This window comes from Anoplopoma fimbria, chromosome 17, assembly GCF_027596085.1.
Source record: "Anoplopoma fimbria isolate UVic2021 breed Golden Eagle Sablefish chromosome 17, Afim_UVic_2022, whole genome shotgun sequence".
Taxonomy (NCBI): domain Eukaryota; kingdom Metazoa; phylum Chordata; class Actinopteri; order Perciformes; family Anoplopomatidae; genus Anoplopoma; species Anoplopoma fimbria.
Window position 1 is genome coordinate 17,059,387 of NC_072465.1, and position 15,442 is coordinate 17,074,828.

Genomic DNA, 15,442 nt, shown 5'->3' on the forward strand with positions numbered 1-15,442 from the left:
TGAGCAGTTCACACCCCCTTAAATTGATTCGGGAAAATACTGCATGTCAACTACCTGGCATATGCCCTGGAAATTACCACAATATTAATATAAATGATCTTTCTACTTTTTCTATTTGCTGAAAAGGTGCCTGCAAACTCAGTTAACTATTATCCTTCATTTTGCTTTTTGTATGAGCAAACATATGGAAATAACTTTATCAAATCGTGCCACTTAATTAAAGAAGACAGTAATTCCTAAGACTTGTAACAAGACACTTCTCAGTAATCACTTTTGGGTAGGCAATCAAAACATCTGGTTTTCAAATGCTTTCACCTGGGGATGAGTGTTGCATAAGCAAAATAAAACTATTTAAATTGAGCAAGTTGTTTCATTTGAGAACTGAGGATACAGTCTATCCCTTTAAGGGTAATGTGCTATGAATTACAAGGTGTTACTGTAGTTATATTATCTAACCCACAGATGGATAGCTGATGGCAACAACCCAGGATATCAGCGGGTTATGCACTCAATTATTCACTGTGGACATCAAGACGTTTAGCCTTTAGTCATTCCACTGTGATCTATGACGGGAAAAAAGAAGGATTATTAAAGCAGAACAAAACCTTCTTAAAAGACAAAAACTATTTTATTTAATTGAACCATTTCTTTTTGATCTGGTTTTAGTCTGCAGTACTTGACTTTGTGGTAGGACTGTTTTTATGTGCGTCACATCAGGGCTGTTGGTCACTGCTGTTCGTGCACAGAGACCCAGACTTGTACTGGATAATAATGAAGCTTAGCGAAAGTTCAGTCAGGAAGAGACTATATAACAATTTAACAATATAAAGAACCCATTTACAGCACAGCATCCCAGACTTACATTCAACCAAAGCACACTATTTCAGATAACACCATTTCCATGATGACTTCCTCTGTAGGTTCATTGTGGAATTTTCCTTCTTTTGAATCACTCCAAATAATGTAGATGCTAAACACATTGACTCACTGTTCAATACAAGATAGCATGTCCCAAATTATGTTATGGGACATTTGATTTTACAAAGCACTACGCAGTCCTCAAAGTCAAAAACTAAACTAAATGTACAGGGAGGGAGGGAGGGAGAGAGAGGGAGAGAGAGAGAGAGAGAGAGAGAGAGAGAGAGAGAGAGAGAGAGAGAGAGAGAAAGAGTAGCGATCTGCTCATACACAAGATGAATAAGATAAGGGGAGGGGGTTACTGACATTAGTAGGCTATCCTTTGCAGCTTGTGGTGAGGACTGCGGACTTCCGAGATCCCAAAATAACTGTGCAAAGGATCTCTAGAAAGGTAGGCTTCGTTTGAACCAAACCACTTGCCTATGAGGTCATACTATTTTCAAAGTTGTAATATTTAAAAGGCTTTGAGTTTTCAATTCATGTGTTACAATATGTTCCTCCGCAGAGAAAGCGCCTACTTTTGGACTACCCACCAACCCAACCCTGACAGAGTGAGCTGGCAGTAAACTGCAAAGAGAAACTACATGACCAGTGGACAGCGGTCCTGTTCTCTTTTGTGATGTGATGTGATCGCTGGCTGCGTTAAAGTGGCGATGGAGGGCTTTTTACGCGAGCAGAATAGTTGGGAACCGAATGTCTCCTGGATCAACTCCATGACGAATGACAGCCATTTAGAAAACACCACAGTGAATCCTTTAAAACGAAACGAAGAAGTGGCCAAAGTTGAAGTGACCGTCCTGTTCCTGGTGCTGCTGCTCGCTCTGACCGGCAACCTGTGCGTCCTGTGGGCCATCCCCAACACCAAGCACAGCCAGTCTCGGATGTATTACTTCATGAAGCACCTGAGCATCGCAGACCTTGTCGTCGCAGTCTTTCAGGTCTTACCTCAACTCATTTGGGACATCACATTTCGCTTTTACGGGCCGGATTTGCTGTGCAGGCTGGTCAAATACCTCCAGGTCGTGGGTATGTTTGCGTCTACCTACATGCTCGTCTTGATGTCCATTGACAGGTGCTTGGCAATCTGTCAGCCACTCCGTTCCGTGCGTAAGAGGAAGGACCGCTTCTACGTGGTCGCCTCTTGGATGCTCAGCCTGATCTTCAGCGCACCTCAAGCCTTCATATTTTCCTTGATGGATGTCGGTAACGGTGTGTATGACTGTTGGGGGGACTTCGTACAGCCGTGGGGTGCCAAAGCATACATCACATGGATGAGTCTCAGCATTTACATTTTCCCAGTGGCAATTTTGAGCATCTGCTACGGTTTGATTTGTTTTAAAATATGGCAGAATTTCAATTTAAAAACCAGAAAGGACCACTTCCTGGCTCTCACTCAAAGGCCCTCCAAAGGCGCGCAGCCCCTCTGTCGTGTGAGCAGCGTGAAGCTCATTTCAAAAGCAAAGATCCGCACAGTGAAGATGACATTTGTGGTGGTCCTTGCCTACATTGTGTGCTGGACTCCCTTCTTCTTTGTCCAGATGTGGTCTGCATGGGATCCTGATGCACCAAGAGAAGGTAAAGGCATACTCAGTGTTTTTTTTTTCTTTCTTTAACAATACTCAACTGATGCATATATTGATTTAATGAAGATATAGCCTACCCACCTATAGCAGTGTGCCAAGTACTTACATTACATTACATTACATTACAGTCATTTAGCAGACGCTTTTATCCAAAGCGACTTACAGGAAGTGTATTCAACATAGGTATTCAAGAGAACTACTAGTCACTAGAAGTCATAAGTGCATCTCCTTTCTTAAACAAGCATCTTAAAGCATAAGCCAGAGCAAAAGTATAGTGCAGAGGCAAATTACTACGAGAACAATAATTGCAACAGACTAATACGAATATAATAAGTGCTACAAACTACTACGAATAGGATAAGTGCAGTAAACAAATACGAATTCAATAAGTGCAGCGAACTGATACGAATACAGTGAGTGCAACAACTAATACGAATGCACAGCCAGTCTCGGATGTATTACTTCATGAAGCACCTGAGCATCGCAGACCTTGTCGTCGCAGTCCTGGTCATGTAGTTTCTCTTTGCAGTTTACTCATAAGTAATCTGCTTTACTTCCAAGGCAGAGCAATTGTTAGACTTCCCTAGAGTGTGCACAGATGAATGGGAGTGTCATTTACAGTGGTTATCAGTTCAGAGACGGTCCTCAGAGCCACTGGGAGAGTAAATGTAACAGGACATCAAAGAGTTTCTCTCCATGTTCCCAGTGGTGGCTTATGTAATTTCCATTTAACTGCATAGTTTGTTCAGATTTAGCCCTCATATCTTGTGGGTTTGTCATTAAAGGGGCCAAGAGCAGGGGAGCAGGTTTTCTCCATAACCTTTTAAGTGCTGTTATCTGACCAACATTGCACAAGTATTCATTCAGAGCCGTCAGAGATTTAGATATTTCTTAAATAGGCCAGACTTTGCCAAGCTAATCGTCTGCATGCTTCTTCAAAACAGTTTTGTACAAATTAAGAAAATAAACACATTAACGCCAAGAATGCATGCACTGTACATTACAGAAGTGTATGTTGTCATAGGGGCCCTAATAGTGTTTGTATGGACTGAATTTCATATTATGCTATTTGTGACTGTGAAACAAGGTATTTTACAAAGCATTTCAAAGCCATGCTTGACATGTCATGAAAAAAAGTATTTTCCTTTCACATTCATATTGAAATAGAAATATTGAACCATTAAATAGTGAAATCTTGTAGCTTTCTTGTGAAAACCATGTATTTCCCAATTGTCAGCTTCTCATAAACTAATTAAAATTGCCCCGTTTCAGCTTTTTACTAATGCGAATCAAAACATTGAGATAACCCACTTTTTATTTGTTTGTTTTGGGGGTTTATTCAGTTGTAGAAGAAGGAAAATCATCTGTTGAACGGATAAAGGAAAAATCCTTCACTTAGAAATCACCAAATATGGGGATAAGTTGTTGTTATTAGACTGTAATAGGTTGGTTTCTGTATTAATGTTTAATTCACTCTTTATTACTGACAGTCATTATGATGTTGCTGTATTTCCTAGTATCGAACAATTGCACACTAGATGTAAATGTAAATGATAAGAACAAATAATTGAAGTAAACAAGAAGAGACAAATGGGAGGAAGAAGAAGAGAGGGGAGATGGAAAGACGGTATCGATATGAAATGTCTCAATATGATTTGGGGAGCAGTTTCATGTGTAGTGAACTGATTGAAAATGTAAATGTTGTTATGGATGCAATTTCAAAGAAAAGTTTTCAGAGAAAAGTTTTTGTCCCTATCGGGTAAAGATAATTCAAACGTTGCTGACTTTCTGCTTATCTTTACTTTATTGCATTCTCTTTGGAGTAGTGCCACTCATTTTAATTCTCCATGTAGGTGAGTTTTCCTATTGCTGAGGGAAGCTCTAAGGAGAAGCTACATTTTTGCACTCATGGAATGTTTGTTTAACGTTTTATACTCATAGTTATCTTTGAACGTATTCTTATATCTGGCAATATAACCACAGTCCATCTTTTGAAATCATCCCGTTTCCATTTTTCCAACTTCAATCTCAGAAGAGCTGTACATCATGATACCACAGAAAAGCAGCCAAGATTAATGTTTTTCTCTCATTTCTGGCAGCACAAGAAAGCGGTGGATGCACTTTATGTCAAAGTGTACTATACCAGCGCAAAAAGTTTAAATGCTGTCGTTTTGTGGTATTTACCCATAAAAGAACTGTGCTCCCCAAAGTCCTCCAAAAAATATATATCACAACTCTGGACAGGGTGTTTAACTTTTCTGTTGAACGCCTCTCATAATTTAGACGAGCCATTCAGTTGACACTTGGCTCAGCACACCTCTCACAATAAAGCAAAGGATTTAGAGTCAGAGGCCCATGAGCAGAACAGGTCAGCAGTTTGACTAGAGGAAAGAAGAGGACAACAAACACTTAATCTCTAACCCTATTAAGGATTAGAGAAAAATAGAATTAAGTCTTCCAATGTCCACTGTTCAAATGGCATGCTCCTTCAATTTGCTCAATGCCTCTAAAGATAGGAAACTTAATCACATGAATGAATGAGAAAAATCTGGTATATTTTTCCAGGACAGGCCTCTTCTAATTGAAGCCATCTATCATTTTTGTGTCTGGCAGCTTCAAATCCTATTTGTGTGGGATCCATCAACCTTCTATTATTTCAGGGATAATCCCAAATGTTTTGGTAATGTCTGAAATGCTTCAGCATGTCAGATCATATTTTTCTCTGTACATTATGTGCAATAGAAGAGCAGCTGGCTTGAACAAGGTCTGATATCTAGTAGAAATGAAATGCAGAGTCCAAAACTGTCCAGTTAAGGTATTTGGCTCATTACATGTTATTGTTGTGTAATGTAGTTATGTTAATACATTTTTAACCAGAGCTTACAGCGGCAACGGCTTTATTGGCACTAAACATTAAATGCAGCCGAGACTGCGATTATAAACCAAAAATATTAGACTAATTGAATATTGACCTGATGATGGTTCTAGATGAAAAGTAATTGTTATTCATCCTCAGGTGGGACAATGAATGGCCAAAAAGATTGGATATTTGTTGGAACCATTCCTACAGCCAAACTTTTAACTTTTAAAAGTGCAAGCACACACACACACACACACACACACACACACACACACACACACACACACACACACACACACACACACACACACACACACACACTGAATTTGGACCTCAGCCCACAACCAGGTGATTACATCTTACTGGAATGGAGAAAAATGTGCTACTTTAGGGGTTTTTCAAATATCGATCCATCCATCCAATTGCTTATCCTTTTCATGGTAGCAGGGTGTTGGAGCCTATCCCAGAATGCACTGGTTAAGAGGCAGAGTACACCCTGGCCATGTGGTCATAGACAAGGTTTATTTAAAGGATAAAGCTGGAAATATATCATGTTTCTCCTTGTCAACATATCCCATGAAAAGTCCAAGAGCAACGTTATAGTCAGTTATAGTCCAAAAAAAAAAGAAAAGTTGCCTAAACAGGAGGAAATTGGGTATTTTTCTGGGACCATTTCAAGCCTTGGATTTGGTGTATTAGTGAGAAAATATAGTGTACGACAGATTAACTACAAATAAACTTCACTCTTAGATTTACACTGTAATAATATTTGTATTCACCAAAAATATGAATCGCACAATCTTCTCTGTCCCTCTCCTTAGACATGGCTTTCATCATCGCCATGTTGCTGGCAAGTCTCAACAGCTGCTGTAACCCCTGGATCTACATGTTTTTTGCTGGTCACCTGTTTCATGACCTGATGCAGTGCTTCTCCTGCTGCTGTAGAAAGTACCTGCCAGCCTCCTCCTGCAGCTGTGATCGACAGTGCAGGCACAAGAGCAAATCCTCCGCTTGTGTCATCAAGAACACCAACAGCCAGAGGAGCCTCACACACACATCCAGCACAGGGACACTGGGACACTGAAGAGCCAGCTGAAGGCCATCCAGGCTTCCTATAGTCTGGATGGCCAGACAATCATGCAAGTCCCCCATTTCAGGCATTTAATCATCTGCAATGCACTGCAGTGGCCATAGCTACGTTTCTTTTCTTTTCTTTTTTTTATTGGCCCATAAACAATATAAAACTACTGTGCAGATCCTCACTGATGTGGGCCTTTGGATTTCTCAAAAACACCACTTACATTTGGATTCCCTGCACCTGCAAACCAGCTGTCTTATGCTGTAGGCTTTAGCATTTCAAGATGTATCCTCTATAAATAACAATGAGCATTTTCAATTGACCTTAAAAGACAAGTCATTTTCACAATAAGTATATAAATGTTGCACAAGGACATTCTTTAGACAAATCTGTCATTCCGCACTGCATTTTATGAGAGGTAAGAGTCTGGCAGATTACGAAAATATATTTTCTCTGTGGAAATGGGCACCAATTTAGTTTGTCTGTTATGGTTGTCTGTTATGGTTGTTTACCCCATAGGCAGAATTACTTTGTGTACATGCATTTTATTTTATTATTATATTATATGGGTGGTAAATCAAAATGTACAGATATCTCCACTGTAACAACAAAACAAAAATCATGAGCAAAAGCAAAAGCCGTAAGGAATGCATTTTGCAACAAGCAGACTGGTTTCAATGTTTCAGCAGTGTTTGTCCTCTATGATGTTATATATACAATTCACTTTGTAAATAGTTTCCACTTCTCCTTGTTTGTGTCTCCATCTTTTCTTTTCTAGGTGGTTGGTGTTTTGGGGTAATCAGTGAGCCTGGGCTTTTAGGCACATTGAAGCAGACTGGTTTCAATGTTTCAGCAGTGTTTGTCCTCTATGATGTTATATATACAATTCACTTTGTAAATAGTTTCCACTTCTCCTTGTTTGTGTCTCCATCTTTTCTTTTCTAGGTGGTTGGTGTTTTGGGGTAATCAGTGAGCCTGGGCTTTTAGGCACATTGAAACAGCTTTTAATCTAGTTGGGATCAAACTTGAATAATAGTTCCCCCTTGTGGTCACTTTTAATTACTCCAACAAATAGTCTTGTTTCTCTGCTCGGTTTCTTTTGCTGTACATTTGAAACAATATGGCAACTGTTTATACTCACCACATAGATGATATCAGTATTTTGATCCGATAATGTGCATTTCTTGGCTTATTAGGAGTGTTTAAAGCGATATTTAAAAGTTATAGCCTGTAAGGTTGTCAACAGAACTTTGTGGTTCTGGTCAACATCCACATGCAGCAGCTTTAAGGGGAAAAGGGGGAACTCACTTTCACATACAGTGTCATTAGAGTCTAACATTTGTCACAACCACCAAATGTACTGATACTGTTACTATTATTTACGTGCAAGGAAACTTTCATATAGTACTTGAAACAGTATTTATTTAAAGTTTGGCTTGCATCAACATAGAGTTAAAAGAGTGAAAAGAATAGGAAGACAATTTTCAATCTCATTGGAAAAAAGACCATCATCATTATAATTCAATCCAGTTATGGACACAAAATCAGTAACCAAAACCAGAATCACAATACTTGCTTCTTCTTTTCTATTGAACTAATTATTTGGTTTTAAATAGGTAACTTCTATCATTAAAATTAGATCCTAGTAGTTTTGAACTAGCTTTAACTCTAAACTGCAGTTTAAAAATGTAACAAAATATAAACCCAGCCCCAAGTATTATGATATAAAGATGATACCACAATTAATTTGTATAACAAACTATGCTGAAATTACTTCAAATTCAAGAGGTCTTACAAAACTATCAGGTATCAATGTGAGAAAAATAACTGCATAACAAAAAGGGGCACTTTCATCGTTCTTGTTTTCCTTAAGTCAATCACTTTAACAGAAGTTATTTGAGAGACTCCATTTTCTTACTCTGATCTCCGATATTCTTTTTTTGGTTTCACCGACCCGATTTCACACTCTGAGGATAAAATCAAGAATAACATCACATTCTCTCACTGTGACAGGTCCAAATCATTGTTTGAACCTGTCACAAGCTGTTTATAATTATTTAAAAGGAATATCAGATGCTGTTGGACTTTGACCAAAGGCACCTTAGCTGTGGAAACATATAATTATAAACATTTTGTTTTGAATTAGATATTATTGATGAAAATATTGATGCCCACTTCGGCTCAGTCCACTAGAACACCAGTGCACATAATGAACAATCCCAGTCTGGATGTGTGAGTCTCATTCTTTGGCCAAGTGAACGCTGAAGCCTCCACAGCATCTCCCAGCACTCGTGAGGAAGGGTTGCACAATGATGCCCAGCACAATCCTCCATAGGCTCTGCAGCCAGCGTGCCCCAATGAGGAAACAGTGGCTACAAGGACCAACAATCCTGTCATAGAAAGAAACACAACAATTACTAAGAATAAAGTATTTTACTTCCCCCAAAACCCCATGGGATTTCATACTTATAACTTGGTTATTTGGTAACTTTTAGGTTGAATCAGGATATGAAACCTTCTCCGTTCTTTCCAGACGATTCACAATTCCTCTTTTTCCACAGCAGAGCATACTACCATCATGTCCTTTAATACATTTTATTGTCAACATATTTCATAAATAATAGATTCAGAATTTCATAACCAATCATTAAATCATCATTACACTTTATTTATTATTTTCTTGTGTTTACCAAAACTACTTATTCACTCAACCAAGCATTGTTTCATTACTGTTTCGTTTGTATCAAATTGGTTAGTATTACTGATTAGACGTTAAAACACGCCTAGTCCCGTCATGAAGAATCACTACTTTACCATAGTTTTTCCAAATCGTTCTTCTTAAATTCTTAATCTTTAAACTTTTTACCCTCCTTGCATACTGATGTGTCCACCTGATGCTAATGTCTTTCCTTTCTGTATCCTCTCTCAGATTCCTTTTTAGAAATCACATACTCATAAGAGACAGTTTAAGAACGGTCAAGTTTATTGCAGCAGAGAGACATCCTGTCTTAACTTCCTTGTATGGGTTTCAAGCTTAACAAATACTGGATCCTGCAAATACCTGTTAAACTAATGACATTTCCACCAGTCTCATGGACCTTGTGTTCAGTGCTGATAAGAAAGTATTAGTATACTAACTTGCTTAACTAGGATGGTGAACATGGTAAGCATTATACCTGCAAAACATCAGCATGTTAGCGTTGTCTTTGAGAGCGTGTTAGCATGCTGGTGTTAACATCTAGTTATAAGCACCATAGCACAGTAATAAACTTCGATCAAGTTATTGTGTGAAGGCAGAAATTTCAGAGATAGAGTAGGTGAGCATTACTTGTTCCCTTATATGTTTAGAAACAACTCAGGCAATAGGTAAACCTACCAGATGTGGAAGCAGCTGAGGATGGCAAAGAGCAGACCAGAAATAATTGAAATGGGAATGGCCAGAAGCACTGTCACTATCCTGTAGATCCAAACCCTGGACACCTCAAACAGGGCATTACTCCAGAACCACACTCTGTCCCCACTGCGCACTGACACCGGCTCAGCAATCACATCCTCAAACGTCACCTGGAGAAACAAAGACAAAGTGGTGCTGATGCTACAGAGGTGGACCAACAATTCATCTTGCTGTAGGACTTGATTCACCATCAATAATTAATTGTATCCACTGGAGGGTAGTGCAATCAGCCAAACAGTCTCTTGGTTCTACATGGCAATGATTTAGTGTATTTTCTTTTTATCAGCTAATTCACTGCATGTGACAAATGCACAAAGGATCCATAAAAGAATTAGATTAGAGCTCCTGCATAAGAATGCAATACCTTGAGACAGTCATTGATACCGCGGGGGTCTCGGACATTTATCAGAGGCTTGGTATCACTGATTTCCACCAGTGTGGACGTATGAATGTCTTCCTCTTCTTCCACAGAAGGATGGGCCCTCCAGAGAGTTTCAGGTTCCTCACCATTATCAAATTCATCAGGGTCACTAGAGTCCTCCAAGTCGATCTCTACGTCCTCTGAATCTTCCCCTTTCATCATGGTGTTCATCCAAACACGTTAAAAAACACGATCCAGAGAGCAGAGTGCCTGTCGCTAACCGTAAAGCTCAGACTGAGGCCGCTGACCGGACCCCTCAGCTGGCTGGGACATGTGGTTATATTGGGAACGTTGCGGTGCCCTGGATGGTATTTGCAGATGGTCTTTCAAGTGAAGATCATTTTCCCGTGCTGTGGGAGGGATATAAATACATGTAAGCATGGAGATGGCTCTGTATACACGGATACACCCTACTGGGAATGCAATCACACAGACAAATACACAGACAACATGAGACAAATCTGCTTGAATGAGAGCGAGAAAGGGTAAATGTTTAGAGACTTCCAATTGAAATATGTAGTGATACAGGTATACGTGCAATACTAATTCTAGTCTTTTACTAACTGATTACATTCATTTCCAAGCCTCGTTTAACTTCAGAGAAGTCAAGGTGTAGAAGAAATTATTTTCTTCAGAGCAACTATAAGCAAGTAAGATTCATTTCCTCAAGAATCAGGAGGTACTGAACTTTATGTTTTTATTTTTTCGTTTTTAAATGGTCCCAATGGAGCTTTATTCAAATTTATTTTTAGACCTTCCCCTTGACTGAGAAAAAAATGTTAACACCATCCTCAGATTATCTCAATATTACACTGTTAAAAACAAACATCATGCATAGCATTTCAAAATGATATTATTATGAAATATGATTGTAATATTTGTCTCTATCACTAGACATATACTGCATATCTAACTTTCTTTTTTTTGTTCTGACATTACACTTTTAACGATACTGCTTTTTGGTTGAGATGCAGAATAAAGTGCAGGTATGAGCCATTGAAGGCTTGTGAGAAATAATATGCTCTCTGGAGATATACAGTTTATAAAACATTCTAACCACAAAAATCTTTGTAGGTACTGTTTCTCAAAACTTTTGATCCTTTGAGCATCTAGTTGATTTGAAAAGGAAAAATGTGTTTAATAAATAAAATCCATCTTTTTGATAATATTCATACTGTCCCCTACATAAAACAGTTAATTGTTTAAATGTGAGGTTCCTTTACTGCATTGGTTTGCCCGTTCAAGTTCACCAACAGCATCACTCAGCTATATATTGCATGTAATCACAATATCCTCCTCTGAGGCGAGTATGAAGAGCATTCTCAGGTCTCTGCACTCTGTCTTGTTTAAAGCATGTTTCGCAACATGCTTTTAAGAAAGAAAAAAAAAACTTTCACCTTTAACAACCTTTGGACCCATTAACCAGTCATCCTCTCTGCTATTAATAGGTCAGCTATGAATCCTCAGACCTTATCGCTCAGCTGCCCACCAGACCTTCATCACAAGGCCATCACTGCTCGCATCATCATCTTCACCACATTTTGTCCCAGCTCAGCAACTGGCAATGTGATAATCTGACAAAATAATGTAAATATACAAAGTATCTCCTATCCATCTGCAAAAATCAAGTATCCTTCAAAGATAAAATTCAGTTGATTGATTTAATGCTACATTGATCTTAAGAGATATGGATCCAAGTGTTTGACTTATATACTACTAAGTTAAGCAATTTTCACAATTAAAAAAGAACAATTAGTGTACATAACAAACTACCAAGTACATGACAAACTGTACATCTGTTCAGTTCATAGACTTATGTGTGGTAAACACATAAGTGAACCACTTCACTCCTAGATCTACTAGCTACGTTGAGCACAGTCTCCATGGTAATGACAATTTCTGCCTGCTGGATGAAGACAGATAGAGAACACAGTGTATTGATGACAGAGAGTTTCCTGTGTCTTTGCCGGAGACGGTGGTATGCTAATGGACTGAACACCTCACCAGATGGGGTTTGTTTGTGACCGTGGTTGCAAAGGTGAGGTCAGCGGAGAGTGTGAGTGTATGTGTGTGTATGTGTGTGGAGGAAGAGAAAGAGGGAGAAGAAAGAAAGAAAAAGAGAGAAGAGAAAGACACATTTTCTTGCCCATAGTTCAAGATTACCTCATTTATCGGGGATTAAGATTTATATCCAGATAAATTACTGACTCAGAATACTTTGAAAACATTTCAGCTTCTCAGACTCAATTAAAAAGAAAAAAATCTACAGATGAACTGTCCATTGGAAGATAACAAGTATAATGATCAAATTTGTTGAGAAATATATTTACACTTTATGTATGAAACAAGTTTGTGTATTTTGTCTTGCATAATTCTGGCTCCTTATATAAAGATCATAAACACTTTCTGTATGTTGTGTTAAAGCCCCCCTAAAAAAAGCCTAGAAATAGTCAAAATAGGCAACAATCAAAGAGTTTAATGGTAAAAACATGAAAATAAAAATGATTGAACTTTGTAAGAAAACATTTTCTTTATGTAGGACCACGTTTCTCATATTATGAAGCTGATATATAGAAGACAGGTTTTTCTTTAACATTTGTGTCCTCTGACCATTTCATGAACTGTGAAGTGTTACAAACCATAATGTGACAATAAACCGAAATCTCTAAGAGGGCACTTTATTTCAGACAAATTATAAAGGCAATGTTTGTTCATTTTATAATTAATATAGCATATTTTGTATCTTATTTGTATATTATGTGACAGGTAAAGGCATCACTTAGTTTTGCAAGCCTAAACATGTGCAGATACATGTTAATCATATTCATATGATTGCATAATACATTATATATGATGACCACTCCAAACACAGTTCAAACCCTCTGTTCAGACAGAAGCAGCTTATTTTGGGCATGAGGGAGGTCAGACAGTGTTCCGGCTCAGCACCTGTCAGTCCAGCTGCTTTCAGTACGATAGGTCAGACTAATAATTCGTCATGTGTAGTTAACAATGCAATCACCAATTCAGTGCTTCCCATCTAACACCTCAAAATAAACTTATTTATTTTGAACACTGTATTATCTGCACAAAAAACCCTAAAATGCCAAACAACCAACACAATTGAATAAAGTAAAAACAACAAATGTTGCCACTGTATGTATATGTAAAGGCAAAAGGTAAAGAACAATTAAGGATACAAAGCTTCATTGGGTCAGTTAATGAATACAAACATTACCGTCCACAAAGTATCAATTATTCATAACTAAATGATAAAAAATAGCTCAATATTTTGAGAAACAAGCTTATTCGGTTTCTTGCTGAGAGTTAGATGAGAGCACAGATTCATCTTTCACACCTGTCAATTGAATATGAAGCTACAGCTAGCGACCCCGCCCATGGGCTGATTGGAGAACTAAGTGGCCTTCAGGTAATGTAAAAACACAAAAGGCCCTCTCTAGAGCCAGTGTTTGGTTTGTCCATTCTAGGATACTGTTGATCCACCACCTATGTAGATATAAACAGCTCATTCGAAGGTAACAATATCACAATGATTCATAGTTTCAGGAGATTATAAACTAATGGAAACATAGTTATGAATATTATACTTCATTTCTGGCAATAAATCCCCATAAATCCTACACGCTGGTCCTTTAACAGACAGATGTGAGAGACAGGAATCAATTCCTCTCATCCAACTCTCAGCAAGAACTTGAATAAGCTTATTCCCTGAATGCTGAATTATTCTGCTAACATTAAAGTGGCTGGATAAAGCTTCTTAATTAACAGATAAAAATGAGAGTGTTGTTGAGCTACTTATCTAACTAAGAAGAGTATTTCCCAACACGACCTATTTATTTGTACCAGTGTGTTTTAGAGGGCTTGTAATATGCACACGTGTCTCTTTCTGGCTATGGGCTCTTAATTAGTTTTGTTGGACCTGAGTGCTTTGAACACGAGGTTGTGCTGTGTGTAGCTCTGTGAAGATGGTGGGCAGCTGTCATGTAACATGTGTACATGCAGTTCTGAGGGAAGATGTGCTGTGACTGATTAAGGGAAGGATAATGTGGTTCACTCTTTTGGACAGCACCATTAATCACAACTCCTTCCTTTGATTCTTCAGGAGTGGTTTTCTCTTAATCACTGTCAAACAAAGAGCACAGACTACAGCACACAGAAGAACATCAGGTCTTTTCAGGTTTACCATTAAGGACAGCCGAATAACAAACCACACTCGGCTGAGCCACAGCCATGAATTCTCATTTTCTAGAGAGAGTGGGCTCGTGTTTGATCTACAATGAATATGCTTTGAAAAAGAGGTGTACAGTTGATTTGATTGTTTTGATTTAATAAAAGCCGCCACTGAGATGTTAGGTGCTTCACTTTAATTAGCAACTTATGAAGACTGCTCAGGCTCAAATATTCTTCAGACCGAATCGCGCTCTCTGGAAGCTGGGTGATGAAACAGCCAGTCAGCTCTTTGAGCTGTATTTAATTTTTTACATCATTATATTACATACAGTGCATCATGTTCAAAGGATTAGTAACAAAGATGTCTGAGTTTTTAAGTACAGTGTTTTGTTGTCTTTCTGAGCAAAGAGGGGGCAAAAACTTGATTTATGCAATTGAAAATATCTTGGCTTGTTTTGGGTTTATGGATTACAAAGTGTTATTTGTATATTTGTAAAACTTAACCCTTAACATCCAGCTTTGTCAAATTTACCCTTAAAGTGGCTTTAATAGTGGACAAATAATCTTATTCCACACTATCTCATTGAAACTATAATATTTACAGAGTGAATTATTGTATTTTTTTTCACTATGTTTTCATGGCTGCACCAATTCATTAAATTAAATGTGATATATGTTGTTTGCATCCTTTAATACACATTACCCCAAGACATCCGTCAGGAATATTGAGTATCTTTTCTTTTTGAAAGTTTTGAAACTTTACAACAATTCAAAATTAAGCTCTTCAAGTTTTAACAACGTTTTGGGTGCGCAGAAACATTTAAGAGTTGACTAGAGTGGACCTTAAAAATAGAGTTAAAACATTCAACCTATATGAGAAGAGCAGCATAGAAAAACAAAAGAAACATATCTTCCTTGTGATTGTGGTGACGATGGTAAC

The 15,442-nt window shown here is 38.1% G+C and overlaps 2 protein-coding genes across 2 annotated transcripts; one reads left to right on the top strand and one right to left on the bottom strand.

Annotated features, from left to right (window-relative positions):
* The first annotated feature begins 1,571 nt into the window (after positions 1–1,571).
* On the top strand, positions 1,572–6,445 carry oxtrb (oxytocin receptor b). Its single transcript, XM_054616711.1, has 2 exons — positions 1,572–2,493; positions 6,183–6,445. The coding sequence occupies exons 1-2, from the start codon at positions 1,572–1,574 to the stop codon at positions 6,443–6,445; spliced, it is 1,185 nt and encodes a 394-aa protein (XP_054472686.1).
* A 2,233-nt stretch (positions 6,446–8,678) lies between these two features.
* On the bottom strand, positions 8,679–10,485 carry cav4a (caveolin 4a). Its single transcript, XM_054617803.1, has 3 exons — positions 10,258–10,485; positions 9,816–10,003; positions 8,679–8,829 (listed from the first exon to the last, which is right to left on the bottom strand). The coding sequence occupies exons 1-3, from the start codon at positions 10,483–10,485 to the stop codon at positions 8,679–8,681; spliced, it is 567 nt and encodes a 188-aa protein (XP_054473778.1).
* Positions 10,486–15,442: the final 4,957 nt, after the last annotated feature.

What these genes read in the sequence shown, in the direction of transcription:
- oxtrb (XM_054616711.1), top strand. Translation starts at nt 1,572, where the DNA reads ATGGAGGGCTTTTTACGCGAGCAGAATAGTTGGGAACCGAATGTCTCC. An exon ending in TCCTGATGCACCAAGAGAAG is followed by an intron (nt 2,494 to 6,182) that starts GTAAAGGCATAC and finishes CCCTCTCCTTAG; the next exon opens with ACATGGCTTTCATCATCGCC.
- cav4a (XM_054617803.1), bottom strand. Translation starts at nt 10,485, where the DNA reads ATGAACACCATGATGAAAGGGGAAGATTCAGAGGACGTAGAGATCGAC. An exon ending in GTATCAATGACTGTCTCAAG is followed by an intron (nt 10,004 to 10,257) that starts GTATTGCATTCT and finishes TTGTTTCTCCAG; the next exon opens with GTGACGTTTGAGGATGTGAT. An exon ending in CTCAGCTGCTTCCACATCTG is followed by an intron (nt 8,830 to 9,815) that starts GTAGGTTTACCT and finishes TTTCTATGACAG; the next exon opens with GATTGTTGGTCCTTGTAGCC.